Source organism: Balaenoptera ricei, chromosome 14 (genome assembly GCF_028023285.1).
Source record: "Balaenoptera ricei isolate mBalRic1 chromosome 14, mBalRic1.hap2, whole genome shotgun sequence".
NCBI classification, from domain to species: Eukaryota; Metazoa; Chordata; class Mammalia; order Artiodactyla; family Balaenopteridae; genus Balaenoptera; species Balaenoptera ricei.
Window position 1 is genome coordinate 83,431,213 of NC_082652.1, and position 20,167 is coordinate 83,451,379.

The 20,167-nt window shown below is 35.8% G+C and overlaps 1 protein-coding gene across 2 annotated transcripts in view; it reads left to right on the forward strand.

The window, feature by feature from the left end:
• The window catches only part of CDH7 (cadherin 7), a 129,158-nt gene extending 110,028 nt beyond the window's left edge, over window positions 1–19,130 (forward strand). Inside the window, exons 11-12 of one of the 2 annotated variants that reach the window (XM_059894077.1) lie at window positions 968–1,219; window positions 16,912–19,130. In XM_059894077.1, coding sequence (XP_059750060.1) covers window positions 968–1,219; window positions 16,912–17,405 — 746 coding nt within the window. In that variant the 3' untranslated portion in view covers window positions 17,406–19,130. Of the gene's footprint in view, window positions 1–967; window positions 1,220–6,572; window positions 6,678–16,911 lie in introns of those variants that run through there. The other variant, XM_059894078.1, reaches the window with a different exon arrangement.
• The last annotated feature ends 1,037 nt before the right edge of the window (window positions 19,131–20,167 follow it).

The following is a 20,167-nucleotide window of genomic DNA, read 5'->3' on the forward strand; positions in this document are numbered from 1 at the left end:
TATTCCTGTCCTGGCCCTAGGTTCTTCAGAACCATTTTTTTTTTTTTAGACTCCATATATACGTGTTAGCATATGGTATTTGTTTTTCTCTTTCTGACTTACTTCACTCTGTATGACAGTCTCTAGGTCCATCCACCTCACTACAAATAACTCAATTTTGTTTCTTTTTATGGCTGAGTAATATTCCATTGTATATATGTGCCACATCTTCTTTATCCATTCATCTGTCGATGGACACTTAGGTTGCTTCCATGTCCTGGCTATTGTAAATAGTGCTGTAATGAACACTGTCATACATGACTCTTTTTGAATTTTGGTTTTCTCAGGGTATATGCCCAGTAGTGGGATTGCTGGGTCATATGGTAGTTCTATTTTTAGTTTTTTAGTGAACCTCCATACTGTTCTCCATAGTGACTGTATCAATTTACATTCCCACCAACAGTGCAAGAGGGTTCCCTTTTCTCCACACCCTCTCCAGCATTTATTGTTTGTAGACTTTTTGATGATGGCCATTCTGACTGGTGTGAGGTGATACCTCATTGTAGTTTTGATTTGCATTTCTCTAATGATTAGTGATGTTGAGCATCCTTTCATGTGTTTGTTGGCAATCTGTTGAGCTGCATGAGCTGCTGGTATATTTTGGAGATTAATCCTTTGTCAGTTGCTTTGTTTGCAAATATTTTCTCCCATTCTGAGGGTTGTCTTTTCGTCTTGTTTATGGTTTCCTTTGCTGTGCAAAAGATTTTAAGTTTCATTAGGTCCCATTTGTTTATTTTTCTTTTTATTTCCATTTCTCTAGGAGGTGGGTCAAGAAGGATCTTGCTGTGATTTATGTCATACAGTGTTCTGCCTGTGTTTTCCTCTAAGAGTTTGATACTGTCTGGCCTTACATTTAGGTCCTTAAAGTTTGGTGGGACAGAGTCCATCAGAAATCTTGTGTTCCATGCATTTGCTTTCTTTACTCTAGACAACACAGCCTCAATTCTCACCAGGAGAAATGGCTTCCGGAGACAGGAGCAATCTGTTTATTATCTGCCAGTCTTCATCGTGGACAGTGGATCACCGTCACTTAGCAGCACCAACACCCTCACCATCCGTGTCTGTGACTGTGATGCAGATGGGGTAGCCCAGACCTGCAACGCCGAGGCCTACGTCCTCCCTGCTGGCCTCAGCACGGGAGCCCTGATCGCAATACTGGCCTGTGTCCTGACGTTACTGGGTAGGTACTGTTTGCAGTGCTTGCTCTGTAAGAGCAGTCACAACACCATAGGTCAGAACTTCTTTCTTTTCCTCTTCATACCTTTTGAGAACATATGCAGATATTCTAATCCATGGTATTTGGGTCACAGAGCAATCCATGATCATTGGCCACACTTTCCAGTGATAACTCAGAAAAATTATCAATTTCATTTTTTTAAAAACAGTGAAGATAAATGGCTTATGTTTAAAATTGAATTTTTTCAAGATTTTAAAAACATATACTATATCTCCCAGCTGTTTGCTTTAGAATTCCGGGAACTGTATTAGAGTAAAGAGAATTTTTTCTATGTTGCTTTGATAATATGCTTATTTTAGAAATAATGGCCTTGGGTGGAATCTATGATATTTAATTTCTTAAGACATGAACATTATATTAGTCTCTATTCTTGCCTGTGTGTTTGAAATACATAATGAAAAAAGACCAATGAATATGGGGGCTTAAAAAAAAAGAAATGATGGCTTTATATCCTACCTCTCTTAAGAAAAGATTTAAAGTGGGTTTTATAATTATTTGCGAATCTTAAAAGGTTTGAAACTTCAGCAGTGCAAAATTTCCCAAGAAGAATTTACATTTAATTGTACTTTTCCATGATTACTTTATTATGTGGTTAAGTTAGATTTATAACTCAGAATTGCAGTTTTATAAGAGATTATGCAGCATCCTTTTAAAAATTGGGAGGTATCCAACATGGGCATTGGGTAATGGGTTTATTCCCTTACATTCTGTGAGGGCAAAGTGTACCTTCCTACAGCAAGGACAGTAAGCATTTAATTTTGCATCTGAGCCGGTACTCTGTGTTTTCTTGGGGTTTAATATAATTTGCAAATTCATTTATATTTTTGTAAATGCAGAATTTAGCAATGGGAGTCATAATTGTATAATGTTTAAAAACAAGATTTATGGAGTTCGATAAAACCTAGCTTTTATGACTGCCTCCAATATGTACTAGCTCTTCACCAGGGGAACATTACTTCTTCTAAGGCTACCTTCTTAATCTCAAAGGGGAAAAGAATAGAACTAGACTCATAAGGTTGTTGTGAAAATTAAATGAGATAATTCATGTGCCAACCATCTAGTGAACATTCAATAAACTTTAAGTGTTATCAGTGAAGCAAGTTCTCAACCTATTAACCAAGCTAAGATATACTCACTAATACACTGTGTAAATGATCTCATAAAAATGGAAGTTATTATCTTCTATAACTTCAGCTAACCAAATAAATCTAGAAGGGAATAAACTTTTTTTTTTCATATAGCTTCACATAGATCGCCAAAACTTTTAGAAATTCATTAGAAATGGCAAATAATTCCCAATTAAAGTCTAAGTAGAGTATAAGGGACTAAGTAAGTTTTGAAAAATATGGAACCATTGCAAAGTGCTTATTATTTCTCTGTCAGGTTTCAAAACATATTAATAAGAGGTAAGTTGTGTATTTATTTTATAGTAGCTGTATAACCTAGATGAGAAGATAAAGATTTTCCTTTGTGGTGTTTTTCTGTTTGTTTGTTTTTTAATTTTATTGGCATATAGTTGACTTACAATGTTGTGTTAGTTTCAGGTGTACAGCAAAGTGAATCTGTTTTTTATATATATAAAAGAATGGAGATATATATATATATTTTTTCATCTTTTGATTCTTTTCCCATAAAGGTTATTACAGAATATTGAGTTCCCTGTGCTGCTCTGATCTTTATGATTTGTTTCCTTCTACTAACTTTAGATTTTTTGTTCTCTAGTTGCTTTAGGTGTAAGGTTAGGTTTGAGATTTTTCTTGTTTCCTGAGGTAAGATTTTATTGCTATAAACTTCCCTCTTAGTACTGCTTTTGCTGTGTTCCATAAGTTTTAGATCGTCATGTTTTTGTTGTCATTTCTCTCTAGGTATTTTTTTTTATTTCCTGATTTCTTCAGTGATCCATTGGTTGTTTAGTAACATATTGTTTAGCCTCCACATGTTTGTGTTTTTTAGGGTTTTTTTCCTGTAAATTTATAATCTCATAGCATTGTTGTTTGAAAAGATGCTTGATATGATTTCAGTTTTCTTAAATTTACTGAGGCTTGATTTGTGGCCCAAGATGTGGTCCATCTTGAGAAGAAAGTGTATTCTGCTGCTTTTTGATGGAATGTCCTATAAATATTAATTAGGTCCATCTGGTCTAATGTGTCATTTAAGGCCTGTGTTTCCTTACTGATTTTCTGTCTGAACGATCTGTCCATTGGTGTAAGTGGGGTATTAAAGTCCCCCACCATTATTGTGTTACTGTCGGTTTCCCCTTTTATGGCTGTCAGAATTTGCCTTGTATATTGAGGTGCTCCTATGTTGGGTGCATATATATTTACAATTGTTATATCTTCATCTAGGATTGATCCCTTGATCGTTATGTAGTGTCCTTCCTTGTCTCTTGCAACAGTCTTTAAAGTCTATTTTGTCTGAGTATTGCTACACCAGCTTTCTTTTGATTTCCATTTGCATGAAATGCCTTTTTCCATACCCTCATTTTCGGTATGTATGTGTTCCTAGATGTGAAGTGGGTCTCTTGTAGACAGCATATATACAGATGTTATTTTTCTATCCATTCAACCAGTCTGTCTTTTGGTTGGAATATGTAATCCATTTACATTTAAGGTAATTATTGATATGTATGTTCTTATTGCCATGTGTTGTTTTGGAATTGTTTTTTAGGCCTTTTTTCTTTTTCTTTTGTGATTTGATGACTATCTTTAGTGTTGTGTTTGGATTCCTTTTTTTGTGTGTGTATCGTTTTTTGGTTTGCAGTTCTTATGAGGTTTTGATATAGCTATATATATATATATATATATATATATGTATGTATGTGTGTTTGTGTGTATAAATATATAGAGAGAGGAGGTTTCAAGTTTCTGGTCTCTTAATTTCAAATGCATTTCCCATTTCCTGTATTTGCACTCTCCTCTTCTCATGGTTGCTGGTTTTGATATCATATTTGTGTGTAGATGATTTCCTACTTTTACTGTACGTTTGCCTTTAGTGATGAGCTTTCCCATTTGTGATTTTCTTGTTTCTAGTTGTGGCCACATTTTTTTTTTCTTTCCTGCCTAGAGAAGTTCCTCTAGTGTTTGTTGTAAAGCTGGTTTGGTGGTGCTGAATTCTCTTAGCTTTTGCTAGTCTGTAAAAATTTTGATTTCTCTGTTGCATCTGAATGAGAGCCTTGCTGGGGAATGAGAGCCTTGCTGGGTATAGTATTCTTCATTGTAGGTTTTTCCCTTTCATGACTTTAAATATATCATGCCACTCCCTTCTGTCCTGCAGAGTTTCTGCTGAGAAATCAGCTGATAACCTTATAGGGATTCCTTTGTATGTTGCTTTTCCCTTGCTGCTTTTAATATTTTTTCTTTGTATTTAATTTTTGTCAGTTTGATTAATGTGTGTCTTGGCATGTTACTCCTTGGGTTTATCCCATATGGGACTTTCTGTGCTTCCTGAACTTGAGTGTTTCCTTTCTCATATTAGGGAAGTTTTCAGCTATAATCTCTTCAAATATTTTCTCAGGCCCTTTCTCTTCTACTTCTGGGATCTCTATAATGTGAATGTTGGTGTGTTTTAATGTTTTATGTGTTTGTGGTCTCCTTTTTGCAGGCTGCAGGTTTGTATAACTTGACTAGCTTATCACAGACAGTTTAGATTATACCTTACTTCAAAGGAGTAGGATAAAATTGTATTACCTAGAATTTAATCATACACAGCAGTTAACTTCTTTGATTTTTTTAAAGGGTGTCTCTCTAATGAAGCCTACTTCATTTTAGAAAATACTTTCCATCTGTGACTTAGGCATTCCTTGCAATTTATATTTCTTGGTGATTCTAATTCATTTAAAATAATTACGAGGCTGTTACTGAAAGTGAAATAGTTGCATTAGACTTCATTCTTGCATATGATATATATGAGTGTGTGTGTACCATACATATATTTCAGGGTAAAGTCATAGGTTTGGGGGATTTTAAGTATGACTACTCTTTTTGTTAAATTTGAGCACTTTCCTTATAGAGACGCTAGTTGAGGGATGCCTCTTGCATTTCTAAAAATCAAATGTTTATGTTCCATAGTTTATTCATTTTTTAAAAGTTTCTGCAAGTCTACAAGAACAAGTCAAAACAGAGCCTATTGTACTGAAATACAGTTTGGAACCAGGTGCTTCTGTCTACAGTTTCCTTTTCCCAGTAAGGATTCTGCCTAGTAATCTGTATGTTCAAATGTTAGCATTTCAGTTCAGAAAGAGTCTCTTTGCACCTGATTTCTTAACTTTTTAGAGCAGATAACCAGGACCTTTTACTCTTTTGGTTCTGTCTCTTCTGTTATAGGCTCTGGGTTTTTACGACAGGTGCCAGTACTCAGGGGTGCAGATGGGATGCACAGCCTGGCATGAACCTGATTTCTGATGCACAAATGACTCATTTTTTACACCACCTCATTTCTAGACACTAGGTATCAGTGTTTGTAACTCATTCCTTTTCAGGGTTCCGAACAAATATTGTTAGAAAAAAGCAAGGTGAAGAGGGGAGAAGAATTTGAGGAATTTGAGGATCAAGTTCCATTTAAGAGTGAAACTGGGGACACATCTGCACTTTAGACGCCTAAAAAAAGGATGCTTCACTACATGCCAAGTTTGTGTTCCACTGATGTGACAAATTAAAGCTACTTGTAACATAGAAGGGGGTGTACTGAAGGTTTCAGAATATTACTGGGAGGCATCACAGAAATCATTTCCAGCCCTTTGCAGAGGAGGAAAAGAGGTACACTTTAGTGGCCATTAAGTCATCAGATTCTAGGTCTCCTTTTCTCAATCACTGCTTTTGGATTAAAAGAAATACACCTTGAAAGTATTTTTTTAAAAGCTGTTCACATGTAGTTCTTTTTTTCCTCAAGATTTGAAATGAAATTGGATTTGTCACCTGTATTTGTATTCTTCTTTCACCTGTATTTGTATTCTTCTAACTTTATGGGTGAATTCTTTTCTGATTTCTCTCTCCTTCTCACTCTTGCTGTCATCCTAATTTATTTGCACCTGAGTTCTCTCAGAGATGATCCAAAAATCAGAACATGAGGTTTCTTTTATTTACACTTGAACGGGAGATGTTATTTTCATATTCAAAGTTCATGATAAAATTATCAAGCAGATGCCTCAATTATTTTTCATGTAGAAAAATGTCATCAATATATGGCAAGATAGTTTAGTATTCTAAGGCTTGAATAACTATTTTACTCCAACACAAATTTCATTATGCATTTTTATCATAATTAATTTTTTTTTCATTTTTTAAATTTATTTTTTTAGCCACGCCTCACACCATAGGGGATCTTAGTTCCCTGACCAGGGATCGAACCCATGTCTCCTGCATTGGAAGCATCGAGTCATAACCACTGGACCACCAGGGAAGTCCTGTCATAGTAAAATTTGTAATTGTTGATATACCCAGTTTTTTTCCTATGAGGCTGAAAGCACTTAAAAAATAAAACCCAAAATCTATGAATGACTGACCTTAAATAATTACTTCAGTGGTTTTTCCAGAAATAACTGGAAAGTATTTCAGTTGTTTTAATGTATGGTGTCAATATTAAATATTGCACATCTATTCAGAGAATATTACAGCTAGTTTCTTTCTGTTAGTCTGTACAGAGGAGCTTTTTCCTGTTCACTAAAACTGCCACTGAATTGACTATATATTAAGTTTTGTTCTTTCCCTATTTCAACCTTTAGGTCCAAGTAACTGAAGTCCTATAACATCCCCTCTAGCTCTTCAGACACAGTGGGGATTAATTAGACTGGCCCACCTCCAGGTTTGAGAAGGCATTTGTGGAAACCACTGTCTACTACATGGAATTCAAGCTTTTCCAGTTCCAGTGTGTCCAGGGTAGCTAGCTGGATGTTTAGCTGTCATGCATCTTTTCGCTTTTCTTCCCTGATCTACCAAGACCTAAACGGTATTTGCTCTGCTCTTAACTGTGGAGACCATTCATGATTTGGTTCAACAGGAAACTATTTTCCTGGTTTTGTAAGTGATAGTGTTACTTAAGCAAAAAATATTAAATTGCAGAGAAAAATATGAGGGCAATATGTAAAAGATAAATCCCCCTCATAATCTGTAATGAAAGAACATATTTGACATAGCAGTCCTAGTGGTAATAGCAGATGTGTTTCTTTTCAAACAAACAAGTGCAAGCATACTAAACAATGAATTACACTGAACAAGTTCATACTAAGTGCTTTACAAGTGTTGTCTAATTTAATTCTCATGTCATATTTCCTAAGCAGGTATTATTAAGTATTGTTATTGCTATTCCTACTTTTTGTATGAGAGAACTGTATATTAGCAGAGACATGTACAATGTTATAAGGTGTCAGACCCAGGACCCAAACACAGCCCAGACTGCCTTCTGGATGTCCTCTATAAGGTATTTTTCCCTATGTATTTTCTAATCTGAAAGACCTGTGTGTCTCTGGAAGCACCTGTAGATCTGTGGCTATGGCAACTCCATCTTTGTTTCACATAGTGGCTTTAGGACGTCTTTGGTGAACTCTGAGTGTCTAATTTAAAATGTCCTCCACTCACACAATTCTAAACATGTTCTCTCAAGGTTGGGAGTATGTTAAATATGAGATTATGCTTCATTACAACCAAAATATACCAATTGCCTTTGGGCATAAAATATTCATTGTACTTAGGTCAGTTTTTCTCTCTGTCTCACATGAGCCTTAAATGAAATTTAAACTAACTCACATATTTAATGGAGAGGAATTTTGTGATACTTGTTCTGGGAAAAGGAAGGATCAATTTCAGTTGTGATTAAACTTCTTCCTGTCTTGAGACATGAAAAACAGTATCTCACATATGCAGATATTTTGCAAATCTCTGGTTTGGATCTTAAACAGATCTAGATAGGTAGAGTCATTGTTCTGGTGGACTGCTGACATGAGAAATCTGAAATTAACATACACTGAACAATCGTCCTACATTCCTATCTCTTATCTTGATTTAGTGCCTACTTAAGTGTTTTTTGAGTGTAATCAGTCAGCCTTCCCTCTTCTGTGTGTTCCATCCTCCATAGCCAATCAGTCCCTAAGTGCTGTTAATTTTACTTTGGTTCTTGAATCTGTGTCTTTCTCTCCCTTGATGTTGCACCTGATTTTGTCCATGGTCCATCTTTCCGCTCCTGAATTATGGTAATTTCCCCAGTCTCTGTCAGCTCCAATCCAGGACCACAGAGAGAGTAAGCTTTTTAAAAGCAAATGTGATTGCGACGTGCCCAGCCTAAAATAAGATTTCTGTGTCTTGCCATTGTCTACAGACTAGAATCACCTTCTGTCTATGACCTAACTGCTCCCTCCCAGTTCAGCCTTTTCTCTCTCCACTCACAGTGTACTTTAGTCAAATTGCAGAGTTGCACTTTCTCAGACTCATCCTGCTTTGTTTTACCTCTTCTTATATGCCTTGCTTCTTCTTCCTGGAATACCTCTCCCCAGAATCCACAAATAGTAACTCCTTTTTTGTAGTCAAGACTTACTTCCTTTGCTTCTGAGTCCAAGTTGGGTACTGTTCCTATGGGCTGCATAACACCTTGTATAAAACAGTCTTAGAGCATCCTTCATGGCTGATTGGTTTGCCTCTCTGTCATCTATCTCCTCTGGTGGACTCCTGCTTTTGGAGGCAATGACCAAGCATTATTTCATCATTGTATACATAGCATCTCATAAAATGCTGATGTGAAATAGAGAAGGCATATGATACATGCATACTGAATGAATCCATGAATGTTTAGATGTACTCAGTAGTAGAAAAGAACATTAGATTTTGTCATTTATCCATAAGTATTTACATTGGACCTGAATTTTCCCATTTCACAACATTCTACAGTTTTAGGCCTTTTGAGATCCAGCCTATTTCTCTAATTTTGTCTGGAAAATTGATATGGCACAGGTTAAAAGTATTTAGATTATATTTTCAGATTAATAGCCCTGGAGTTATACATGGGCTCAAGAAAAAAAGATAAGAATATATGATTTTTAGAGTCTAAAGAGAGAAAAATTATTGCAGTTGAGAATAAGGATACTTTAAAATTCAGTTTAAATTTCAGTTAAAAATGCTATATTTGATATCTAATTTATCTCAATCATACACGAATTTTGTTAATTACAAATCTTTATTCTTTGTGACTACAAAGAATAGAGTGGGTTCATAAGTGCACATTCAACGTTTGGCCCTCTGTTACTGGGGATCTGATATATCTGATTACACAGCACATAAATCCAGACAAAATGATAAGTTGACGTCTCTCATCCTTTAAATCTTTTGCTTAGATGTCATCTGCAGCGACATCCATCTGTGATCACAGCGCGAATGCACTAGTACCCCTGTATTTTTCCTGTCATATCACTTTTGAAAACATAATTTCTTTGCTCGAAACATTTCAGAAGCGTCACGTGTACTTACCTGAAATCCAAATGTTCCTCAGAGTCCACAAAGCAAGGCACATTCTGACACCTACTCACCTCCTGATGGCCTCAGGCTATCTGATCCTTCACTCCCCCAGTAGGAAGCGCCACATGGCCTGTTTTTCCATGAGATTCAAACATGCCACCATGTTCCTGAAACCTTCTGTTTCCCTTCACCCCGTTGGTCTCATACTATTCTTTATGCCCCAGCTCAGTATTACCTTCAAAGAGGGAATGTCCTCACCCACCGATTAAATTAGGTGCTCCTCATGCCCATGAATCTTTATCACGAAAACCTGTGTGTTTCCTTTGTAGCACATATCACAATTAGTAAATGTTTACCTTGCTCAAATATAAAAGCACCTTGAGGGTAATGACCTTAATATCTTTTTAAAACCATTATATTTTCAAGGCCTAGCATAGGGCACCCAGGAGGAAAAATATTTTTGGGAATCAGTGAATAGTACTTATCACACTCTACTGCTTATTTTACTACCTTTGTTATATATTTTAAGCCCCTCATGAATAGGCCTGGTATCTCTATTATTCATTATTATACCACCCAATAAATGGAAGAGAGTAGATACCAAACACATTAACTAAATTAACTGAGGGTTATCAAAGTCACATGTGTGTGAATGGTAAAATGTATGTTTCTTTCTGTGCACCACTTATATGACTCAAATTTTAGCAAGACCACAAAGATAGGAACTGAACTGTGTAAGAATTTATTATAGAAATTTAGAAAAACAAAATTTTTAACAAAATCACATAGTGCTTACTATGTGCAGCACTATTTAAGTACTATACAAATATAAACTCACTTAATCTTTGTAAAGTTACTATGAGACATTTTCTTTGAAGTAAGTACTATTATTTCCATTTTGGAGAGGAGGAAACAGGCAGGGGGAAGTAGAAGTTATTTAAAAGCTAAGTTTACTTGCCCATTGATGTGGATAATTATAAATAATTACTGAACTTGTAATTCTGATTGTGCTAGCAATTTTTCATTTAGGTCATTTTTCAGTTACACCTAATAAATACATAATAATTGTAGTATAATAATTTTCACCATTCAATATGTCATTTGGTAATAAAATCTCCTACTATAAGAGTAGTATACCTTAAGACCATATGCAGTTAAGATTTTTCTAGTATTTCCAAATCTTTTGTTTAGATCAACTGTCCAAAAGAAATACATCCTGATTCACAAGTGTGAAACACATATGTCATTAAAAATTTTCAAGGAACCTCATTAGCAAAAACTTCTTAAAAAGTGAAATAAATGCTAATAATATATTTAATTTAATGCAGTATAAACTATCATAATTTTAACATGTATCAATAAAATTATTAATATATTTTACTTAACAAATTAAGTCTTCAACATCACATGGACATTTTACACTTAGAGCACATCTCAATTCACATTTTAAATAGCAATAGCCACATTTCAAATGCTTGTTCACCGCTTGTGGCTCATGGCTACCATGTTGAATAGTGAAGATTTAGACAAGTCTTTTATGACTTATAAGAAATTCTGAATGTTTATGAAGACCACAGAGCACATAGTGTTTCTTGGTGAAGGCTGGCTCATCCTTCAAGTCTTACCTTAGTGTCATCTTGTCTGTGTTCTCTGAGCATCCTGGCTGTACCTTCTTATACATATTTTCTTAGCGTATATTATAATGCTATATAATTGCATTATATAATTGATTTTTTTCTTATATAAAATATTGAACTTAATGGCAAGAGCTATCTGCATATCTCCATAGTAGCTTGCCCATACTTTGTCAATTTAACAAATATTTATTGAAATCTTAGTATCAGGTACTGTTTTTTTGTGGTCTAGATATATCTGTGCAGAATGAGATCACTGCCCTTATGGGGCTTACAGTTTTTGAAAGTCTGTGCTCAGTAAAAATATTGTTGAATTAAATGAAATTCAGGCACTAACCTTTTGGAAGAAGTCTATAAACAATGGGTTAATCTTAAGAAACTGATGTTTAACAGGTTTACATATAGTCTTGCAAATTAAAACAAAAACCTTTTACAGATTTTTAAGGATGGGGAAAACTGGCCTGATGGTAGTATACATGACTGAGTGGTTTAAAATGAACCCCAGACTCAATATTTGAAATATGTTAATACATGAATGGACGAAGTTGTTCTTTAATGTAAGCAGCCTCACTTAGAAGTTGGTACCATTTTGTGGTGATCAGATTACATCTGCAGAATTCTATTAAGTTCTGGGTAAATAATTCTACTGTTAACCGCTGGGAAAGTGGGTTAGGAAAATACGACTAAAATACTGCCAAGGTGATTCAGTAAAAAGCATGTTCCAGGTTAACTGTCTGGATATGTATCTGACACACACCACAGTGAAGGTTAGAATAAAGGAGTTCACTAACTTATAGTATCAACGTCTAAATTTTTCTCCATCTTCTGTTCTGTTTCTCTCGGGTTTGGGAGACTGGTGCTCTCCTGGTCTGCGTGCTTCTTTGCACCCATGCGTGTCTGTACCTTCTTACAGCGAATTGCATGACGACTTGCACTCTATTTATCTGTGTACGTATAGCCTACACAGTGAGCTACTTGGATGCAGGGAGCCTCTGTTATATTTTGTCAGCGCCCAGCACTGTTTCCTACATACTGAGATGCTTGGAGAGTGTTGCATCGAATATTAGGAAACTGAATTCTAAACTCAGAAATCAGGTCAACATTATGCATTCTAACTTCTTTTCTCACATCTACTCTTCCCTACTTCCTTAGTCCAATCAGAATGATTTTTTTCAAAAAATACACCTGATCATATTGTGATCATATTGTGCCCTCCTTAACGCTAGTTGGCTCGTGGGCTGGCAGGTGCCTGTGTCTCCTGGCTTCCCTCCCGTTTCTTTCTTTGCTCTCCACCCACACGTTGGCCTCACACCTTTGCTCACTGGTTGGTTGTGCCGAGAATATTCTTCCATATCACATCTCCACCCTCAGCCTTCGGTTACTCTGCCTTAAGGCCTCCTCTAACCTGTTTCCCCTAATAAATACATAGCCTTAGAAGATCATACTTCCCTCTTTAGGAATAATTATCACTGTTCTACTTTTACATACAGTTGTCTTGTGTGATAAATATTTGTCCACCCCATTTAATTATAAGTTCCATGAGGAAATGTGTCACGTCTACTGCTATGTTCACCATTGTATCACTATACCAAATGCATAAAATGGTTAGCACATCATTGTGAAATAGATATATAAATTCACAAACCAGCACGATCCAAGTACGTCTAGACTTCAACTAGACCTAAACCTTTCCTTCTGTCTCCACTCAGTAGTCCATATGATAGAAAAAGACGTATGATAAAACCTCTTAAAATATATAATCTTGTGCTTACTTAGGCAGAAAATATTCCTTTTAATACAGCGATGATCTCCATAACCTCTGAAAAACAGTTAATACTTGTTCTACGTAAAGGTCAAAATTTATTTTTTATAGCATGCTCAAGCAGTTAGAAATTAATATTCTCCCAAGTCATTGAAATGTTAAACTGTCTAACCTTCTAAAACACTTCACATTTTTTTCTCAGCTTCAGGCAAGATTGGGAAATAAGACAAACTCCATAAGATATTAATATCCTTAATGGGCATTGGACCCATGGGCTGATGCACCCCTGGGTTCTCACATTTCACTTTTACTAAACACTATAATTGAGGGTCAAAAGGCAAGTGTATTATTGGTGGCATGAAAATACACTTACAATAGAATGTAATAATTGTGAGATACAGATATCTATGACAAGATCCATTGTAATTATAGGAAGGAAAGAAAATTGAGAATTTGGAAATGTTTTGTATTCTTAGACACTGACTTAAATGAAAAGGGCATCTACTTCTTACATAATTCTTCTCTTCTTCATACCCTCATTACTCTTGTGCCCATTCACTTCTTCCATCCGTTTTTTGTACTCAATTGGACATTTGCTCCCCCTCAGTTTTGCTCTCCAATATGTATAACAGATTTCTCATCTTCACCTACCTCCCCCTGCCCACCCATCACAATTCTTCCCGATACCTCTCCACTCCATGTCTTACTCGGTTTGATTTCTTAACGAGAAGTCTTTCTTGGTCCACCTTTCTGTTGCAATCACTTATTTTTGGGAGACTATGTAAAAAGTTTCAGTAACTAAAGTATATAAATCTAAAATTCTTTTATTCAGATTTCCTGATGTGTCTTTCTCCAAGCTAGCAATTGTCACCTGAGTTCTTGGCTTGTATCTGTTACCTTCTGTGGAAGGTCTAAGCTCACAGTGTGATAGAAAGTGCAAAGGCTTTGAAGACAGACAGGAGTACACCTCACCCCGAGTTACTATCAATATACTGACCACAGACAGATTGTTTCGCATGTCTGAGACAACCATCGAATTGGAAATTACCTACCCCAGAGAACGGCTGTGAGGGTCACATGATACGTCCTGTGTACAGACCATCATTTTTCACCTTACTGCCCTCTCTCTCTCTCCAGTTTAATCTTTAGTGCACAAGCCCTGATGCATACTTCATACGCCTTCTACTTTGCTTGTTACCTAACTTCGTTCATTGTTTTTCCTTGGTCAAAGGAGAAACACAGTGTCTTCACTTGCTGTGTTCACAGAATTTTGAGTTAACATTCTTGGTAGGTCAGAGGATAACAATGAAAACGTCTCTGTTGCATACTGGCAAGTGCCTGGCATTCTGTTTACCTCTACCGACATTACTCCCCAATCTCTTTTCTCTCTTTAATCCACCCTGTGAGCCCTGAACTTGGCTATAATTGTCACATATGGCTACGTGCAGTTCAAGTTACTTGCCCAAGATCACACAGCTAATATTTGGAAAGACTGGACTTTTATCCAAGGCCTTCTTGACAGCAAAGCTAAATATTAGTTTTCAAGCTTCATACCAGAATGTTACAACAGAAACATATTAATCTTTTGTAAACATGTCTTTGTTGTAACATTCTAGCATGGAGCTTGAAAACTAAAAGGCTTTAGGGGTGGTAGAAATGCTAATTTTCAGAAGACCAAAAGGGACAGGGTTGGGAATCCACTTAGTAGGGAGGACAGACGCATGGCAGAATATTTAGGGGAACAGACAGGAAATGAATGGTATTTGATTCATTTCAAAAGCACTGGCTTTTGAACTGCATGTTTCCTACTCTGATGAAGCCAGTTGATAACATTTAAATGTAGTAAATAATATCAAGAAAGAAGAGAATTAAGCACTTATGTGCCATAGCAACATGAGAAGGTGGCCAGAAAGTTCAGAAATGTATCTCAGTTTCTAAATTGTAGGCTGTGGATAAAGCTTATGGGGGAGCAATAGGCCAGGGTCAAATAGGAAAGGAAATAAAAAAGTGCCCCAGTAAACAATTGAGTTCCCACTATTTCCATAGATCTCCAATAAAAATATCTTTGTCAGTCATATTCCTGTTGATGATAGAGAACAAATAGACACATACTTAAGAAAGCATATACTTTTCATTGACAATAAAATCATTTTGTTTAAAATTAAATAAATCCTTAGAGTTTTGGTTTTTTTAAAGCAGATTGAGTTGAAGGCTGAAATATGCTTCACCCCTAGTCGTTGCATTTAATTACTCTGAACTACCTTGATGTCTTTCTTAGTTTTATATTTTTATTCTCAAATGATTCTTAATGCCAAAGAAATACCTTAAAAGGTATTTTAAATATAAATATTTCAAAGTCCTTTTTAAAACTATGCTGAGAGTAACGTACCCCAAACAATAATCCACTTAGTGTATATTCTGGGCCTCCTAGACCTTGCAGGAAAAAAATATTGTGATTAAAAATTATTAAAAAGATAACTTACTTGTAGACAGATCATTAAAGATAATTCACTAATTTATATATTTTTGAATTCCAAAATTCAAGAATACTTTCTACTTCATTTTAACTTGATTCAACAGGCCATGAAATCTAATGTGTTCCCAATTCGGCAAGCATTCAGTCACTCATAGTCAGAGAAGAGTACTCACCTTATTAGTGTATAGTCACCCAGCTCTATCTGTAGGGAATTGGTTCCAGGACCTCCGATATACCAAACTCCAAGGATGCTCAAGTCCTTTATATAAAGTGGCATAGTATCCTCCCCTATGCTTTAAATCATCTCTAGGTTACTTATAATACCCAGTACAATGTAAATGCTATATAAATAGTTATGAATTCAATGTAAATGTTACATAAAATAGTAGCCTATGTGAAGCAAATCCAAGTTTTGCTTTTTGAAACTTCGTGGAATTAAAAAAAAAAAAATAGTTTCAGCCCGGGGTTGCTTTAATCTTTGGATGTGGAACCTGCAGATACAGAGTGACAACTGTACTTATTAAAAGGCACAAAAGTATATTCAGTTTGTTTAAAGAGTAGCCAGTGTAGTTGTTCTCCTCTGCTTTCCAGTGCAAACATGTGCTTTATCATTTATTAGTTTTGATAAAGGAAGAAAAATTCCTAATGTTAAAGGGATGATTGATTTCTTCAATCAAACTTTGGCTACTGCTAAAATCTCACAACCTGTACTCTCTCTCTCTAGGTATAATACATAAAAACCAAGTTCAGTGTTTCATACTGAAAGCGGGACTCTATTATAAAGAAGCTTTTAATGTTTGTATATGGTCTGACATGCTGGATTTTATTTAACAGCTGAGTTTCATAGACAAGTACTAGGCATTTCTTCAAAGAACCCAGCCAAATGCTATAATCCATTTCCTTCTGAAATTGCCGTTGCTAAATTAGACCCCAAACATTTATGAATGTCACTTTGCCTTTCCAGCAACTAAGGAGTTCCAAAAAAAAAATCCCTTGGTGTTTCATGGCTTTGAAATTATTTATCCTACCCTGGCCCTTCCCTTTGCTCTATCAAATGCTTTGGGGGTTACGTTCAAGAGGGACACATCAATTCTGAACAGGTGTGGAAAAGGGTTCCTTGATGTATAAAAAGTGTTCTATTTTAAAGGCGTTTTAGCAATTTTAGCACATTTACTGCTGTGTATTCCCATGGAAGTAGGCGGCCCATTCATTTCCCTTTAAAGGGCAGAAAACTCTGAAATCAGCATCAGAGGCCTAATCTCACCAGGGTGAGGGAGCGGCCGTGAGTTTACTGAAACTTTCCCTTTGCTGTCTCCTTGTTGCAGTGTTGATTCTCCTGATCGTCACTATGAGAAGAAGGAAAAAAGAGCCCCTTATTTTCGACGAAGAGAGAGATATCAGAGAAAACATCGTTAGATATGATGACGAGGGTGGGGGGGAGGAAGACACAGAAGCCTTTGACATGGCCGCGCTCAGAAACCTCAACGTCCTCAGAGACACCAAGACCCGGAGAGATGTGACTCCAGAAATTCAGTTCTTGAGTCGACCGACTTTTAAGAGCATCCCAGATAATGTCATTTTCCGGGAATTTATTTGGGAAAGGCTGAAGGAAGCCGACGTTGACCCCTGCGCCCCGCCTTACGATTCCTTGCAGACATACGCCTTCGAAGGAAATGGCTCGGTGGCTGAGTCGCTCAGCTCGCTGGATTCCATCAGCTCGAACTCTGATCAGAATTACGACTACCTTAGTGACTGGGGACCGCGTTTTAAACGACTCGCAGACATGTACGGAGCCGGCCCGGAGAGTCTGTACTCATAGCCCTGGAACGTTAGTTTGAAACGTACTGAAGAAAAAGTAAAAGCAAAAAACAAAACAAAACACCACTGCATACAGAAAACAAGAACTCCACTTGCTAGAGGAAATGGTTGTAAATCTCTCTCCATTTTTAACCGTTTAGGTTTCTGCCTTGGTGAAGCATATCCTCATTAGACTTATCCAAGGGACTGCACTGACCACAGACTCTGAGCATTTGAAGGCTTTTTGATAAAAAAAAAAAAATGCTCAGTGGTTTGTGAATAGATAGCAACTCTCAGATACCTGCAAAGGCACCTAACCTCTGTGAGTAAGTAGTGGCCTGTGTTGTCAGTGTCCCCAGGGTGTCCTGTACATACCTTCACGGTAGTGGCAGGGAGGGGAATAAAACATGATATGCCAGGATTGAAGAGTCCTGGAACTTCTTGCATATCAAAACTTGGGACAAATTTAATTTACAGTGATGCTTTCAGCTTGCTAGATTAGAGCATCCAGCAGAATTTTATTGCTGTCAGTGAGCAAATACATTTTATTTAGCAATATAAATATTCTTAGAAAATCCTCCCCCATCCTCCAAACAAGCCAATAAAATTTGGTTTAAGGCAACATAAACCATTGTTTAGCAAATAAATTCTGAAATGTTCCAAATAAGCAAAAGGTAAACCATTCTTAAAGTTGGCAGTCGTTTTGAGATGCTTGTGTAGGTATGAAAAAAAGTTGCTGTCTATTCGTTGATTTTTTTATTATCTCTTCTGATTTGTACAGGAGACTTTTCTTTTTTATTTGACACATGGTGTTATATTTATTTTGGACCTCCAATCTCCACTCAGTTCAGGTCCATCTTCCTGCCTCAGAATATTAAGCTCATCAGAACATGCTGATTTTTCTCCAGTCTGAGCTACATGGAGGAAATGAAGCATGGAAATGGGGAAAAAAAAAAAAATAGTACAGCAATTGAGGCCTGTTGCTGTTCACGTCTCAGAGAGGAACACAGCTACAAGGACATACAAGTTGTTTGCCTGAGCCATTAAAATTTACAAAACATTGAAAGAAAGTATTTGTACTATAGAAGGAAGATTTCAGAGAGAATTGAGATTTTCTTTGATGCAAGATTGATTTTTCAAGGTCACAAATTCTATATGCTCCAAAGACTTTGAAGAATTTGTTTTCCCCCCACCCTCTTTTGCTGTAAAAATATTGAGTAAAGGACAAATTTTTTGAATATATCTTAAACAATGTAATGTTATAAATTTCAAAACCCACCAGTAAATTCTGATGCAAATATGTTCAAGAATTAACCAAGCAATGTATACTTTCTATACCTGTTTAGATGTGCCAAAGTGAGGAGAGAAATTAAGTGATCACATGTTTGAGAAAGAAGAATTTTATGACTAAAATAATATTTCTACCTAACATTATTTTCTAGATTAATACTAGTTTAATGTGAACATATTCACATAAGAATGAATTTTTTTCTTTCTTTTCTCCTTTTAGAAAAGGGTTTATTGTTGGGTTCCTAATAAATCTACAGATAGTGGACACTGTATAGGAAACTGTTTCTAAAAGTGCTTCTTTCTGAAAAACGAACAAGAATATCAATCTTTTGATTACATGAGGAGAAACTCTGTAGGATTCTGTAAAATTGCAGCCCATCTTTAGAAATGAAGTATGTGAAAGTGGCCTTCAGCTCCATCAAAATAAATAATTTAATCAATATGATTATCTGCAAACAGTCCTTTCATTTAAATAAAGTTTTATAGACATTGTTTCATGACTAGATATGCTTCTTGCTGTATTAATATACATATGAAAAATCAATTTTATAATGGTAAATGATACTGTTCACGACTTTTAGTCACATGTGTAAGTTTTTCAAATTAAAAAAGTAAAGCATAGTACACTTACCCAATTTCATAAAATCAGAGTGTGGTGCAGGAATTATATAGGTGTTACATCAGCAAGCTGATGAGCTTTTTAATAATCCCCATGTTGTCTGCAAGAAGATAAAATAGTACTTTTAGATTATGATATCAAAACTGCTGATTGCTGCATAAGTATAAGTTTGAATGTATTTTAGAAAAGGAACATCACATCATTCACCTTGCTTTCTCTCCTTTTAAATATATATATATATATATATATATATATATATATTTTTTTTTTAATTTTGCTTTTGCCAGTAATAGATTAGGGAAAAAAGGTTCAGATTTAAATAAAGATTTGAAATTCTTGCATATATTCAATTGCTGTTTTATGTGTGGAAGATGATAATATTGAACTTGATTCAATGGTATTTAAAAGAAATCTTGAGATAGCTGGAAGAATGTCCCTAATAGAGATGGAATTTATATGAAGTACTCTAGCTAAGCTTATTTGTAATGGTGGTGAATTTGTTGTTATTTTAGTTTTCTTTTTCCTTTTGAAATCTAAGGCTGTATATGTTTACCTGACATGATACTTGAGAGATAGGCTCTGCTGTAAACCCAGAGACTAGAACAGCTGATCAACAAAAATCAATGATAAAGCTTGTTACAAGATTCTCCAAAAGCATTTAAATAAATACTTATTATCTAGTCACTAAAATTCAGTGGCGGACTGGAGCCAGCTCAGACCAACTCCTAAGTACCAATTACGCATATGTCTTTCCAACTCTGCTTCTAGTGATATCATTTCGGTAGGTCAGCCTTGGTGGTAATATTTAGACCACCATGGAAATCACCAAACACTACGTTTTTTGTGTTTTCTTTTCCCCTGTAGAACTAGTTGTG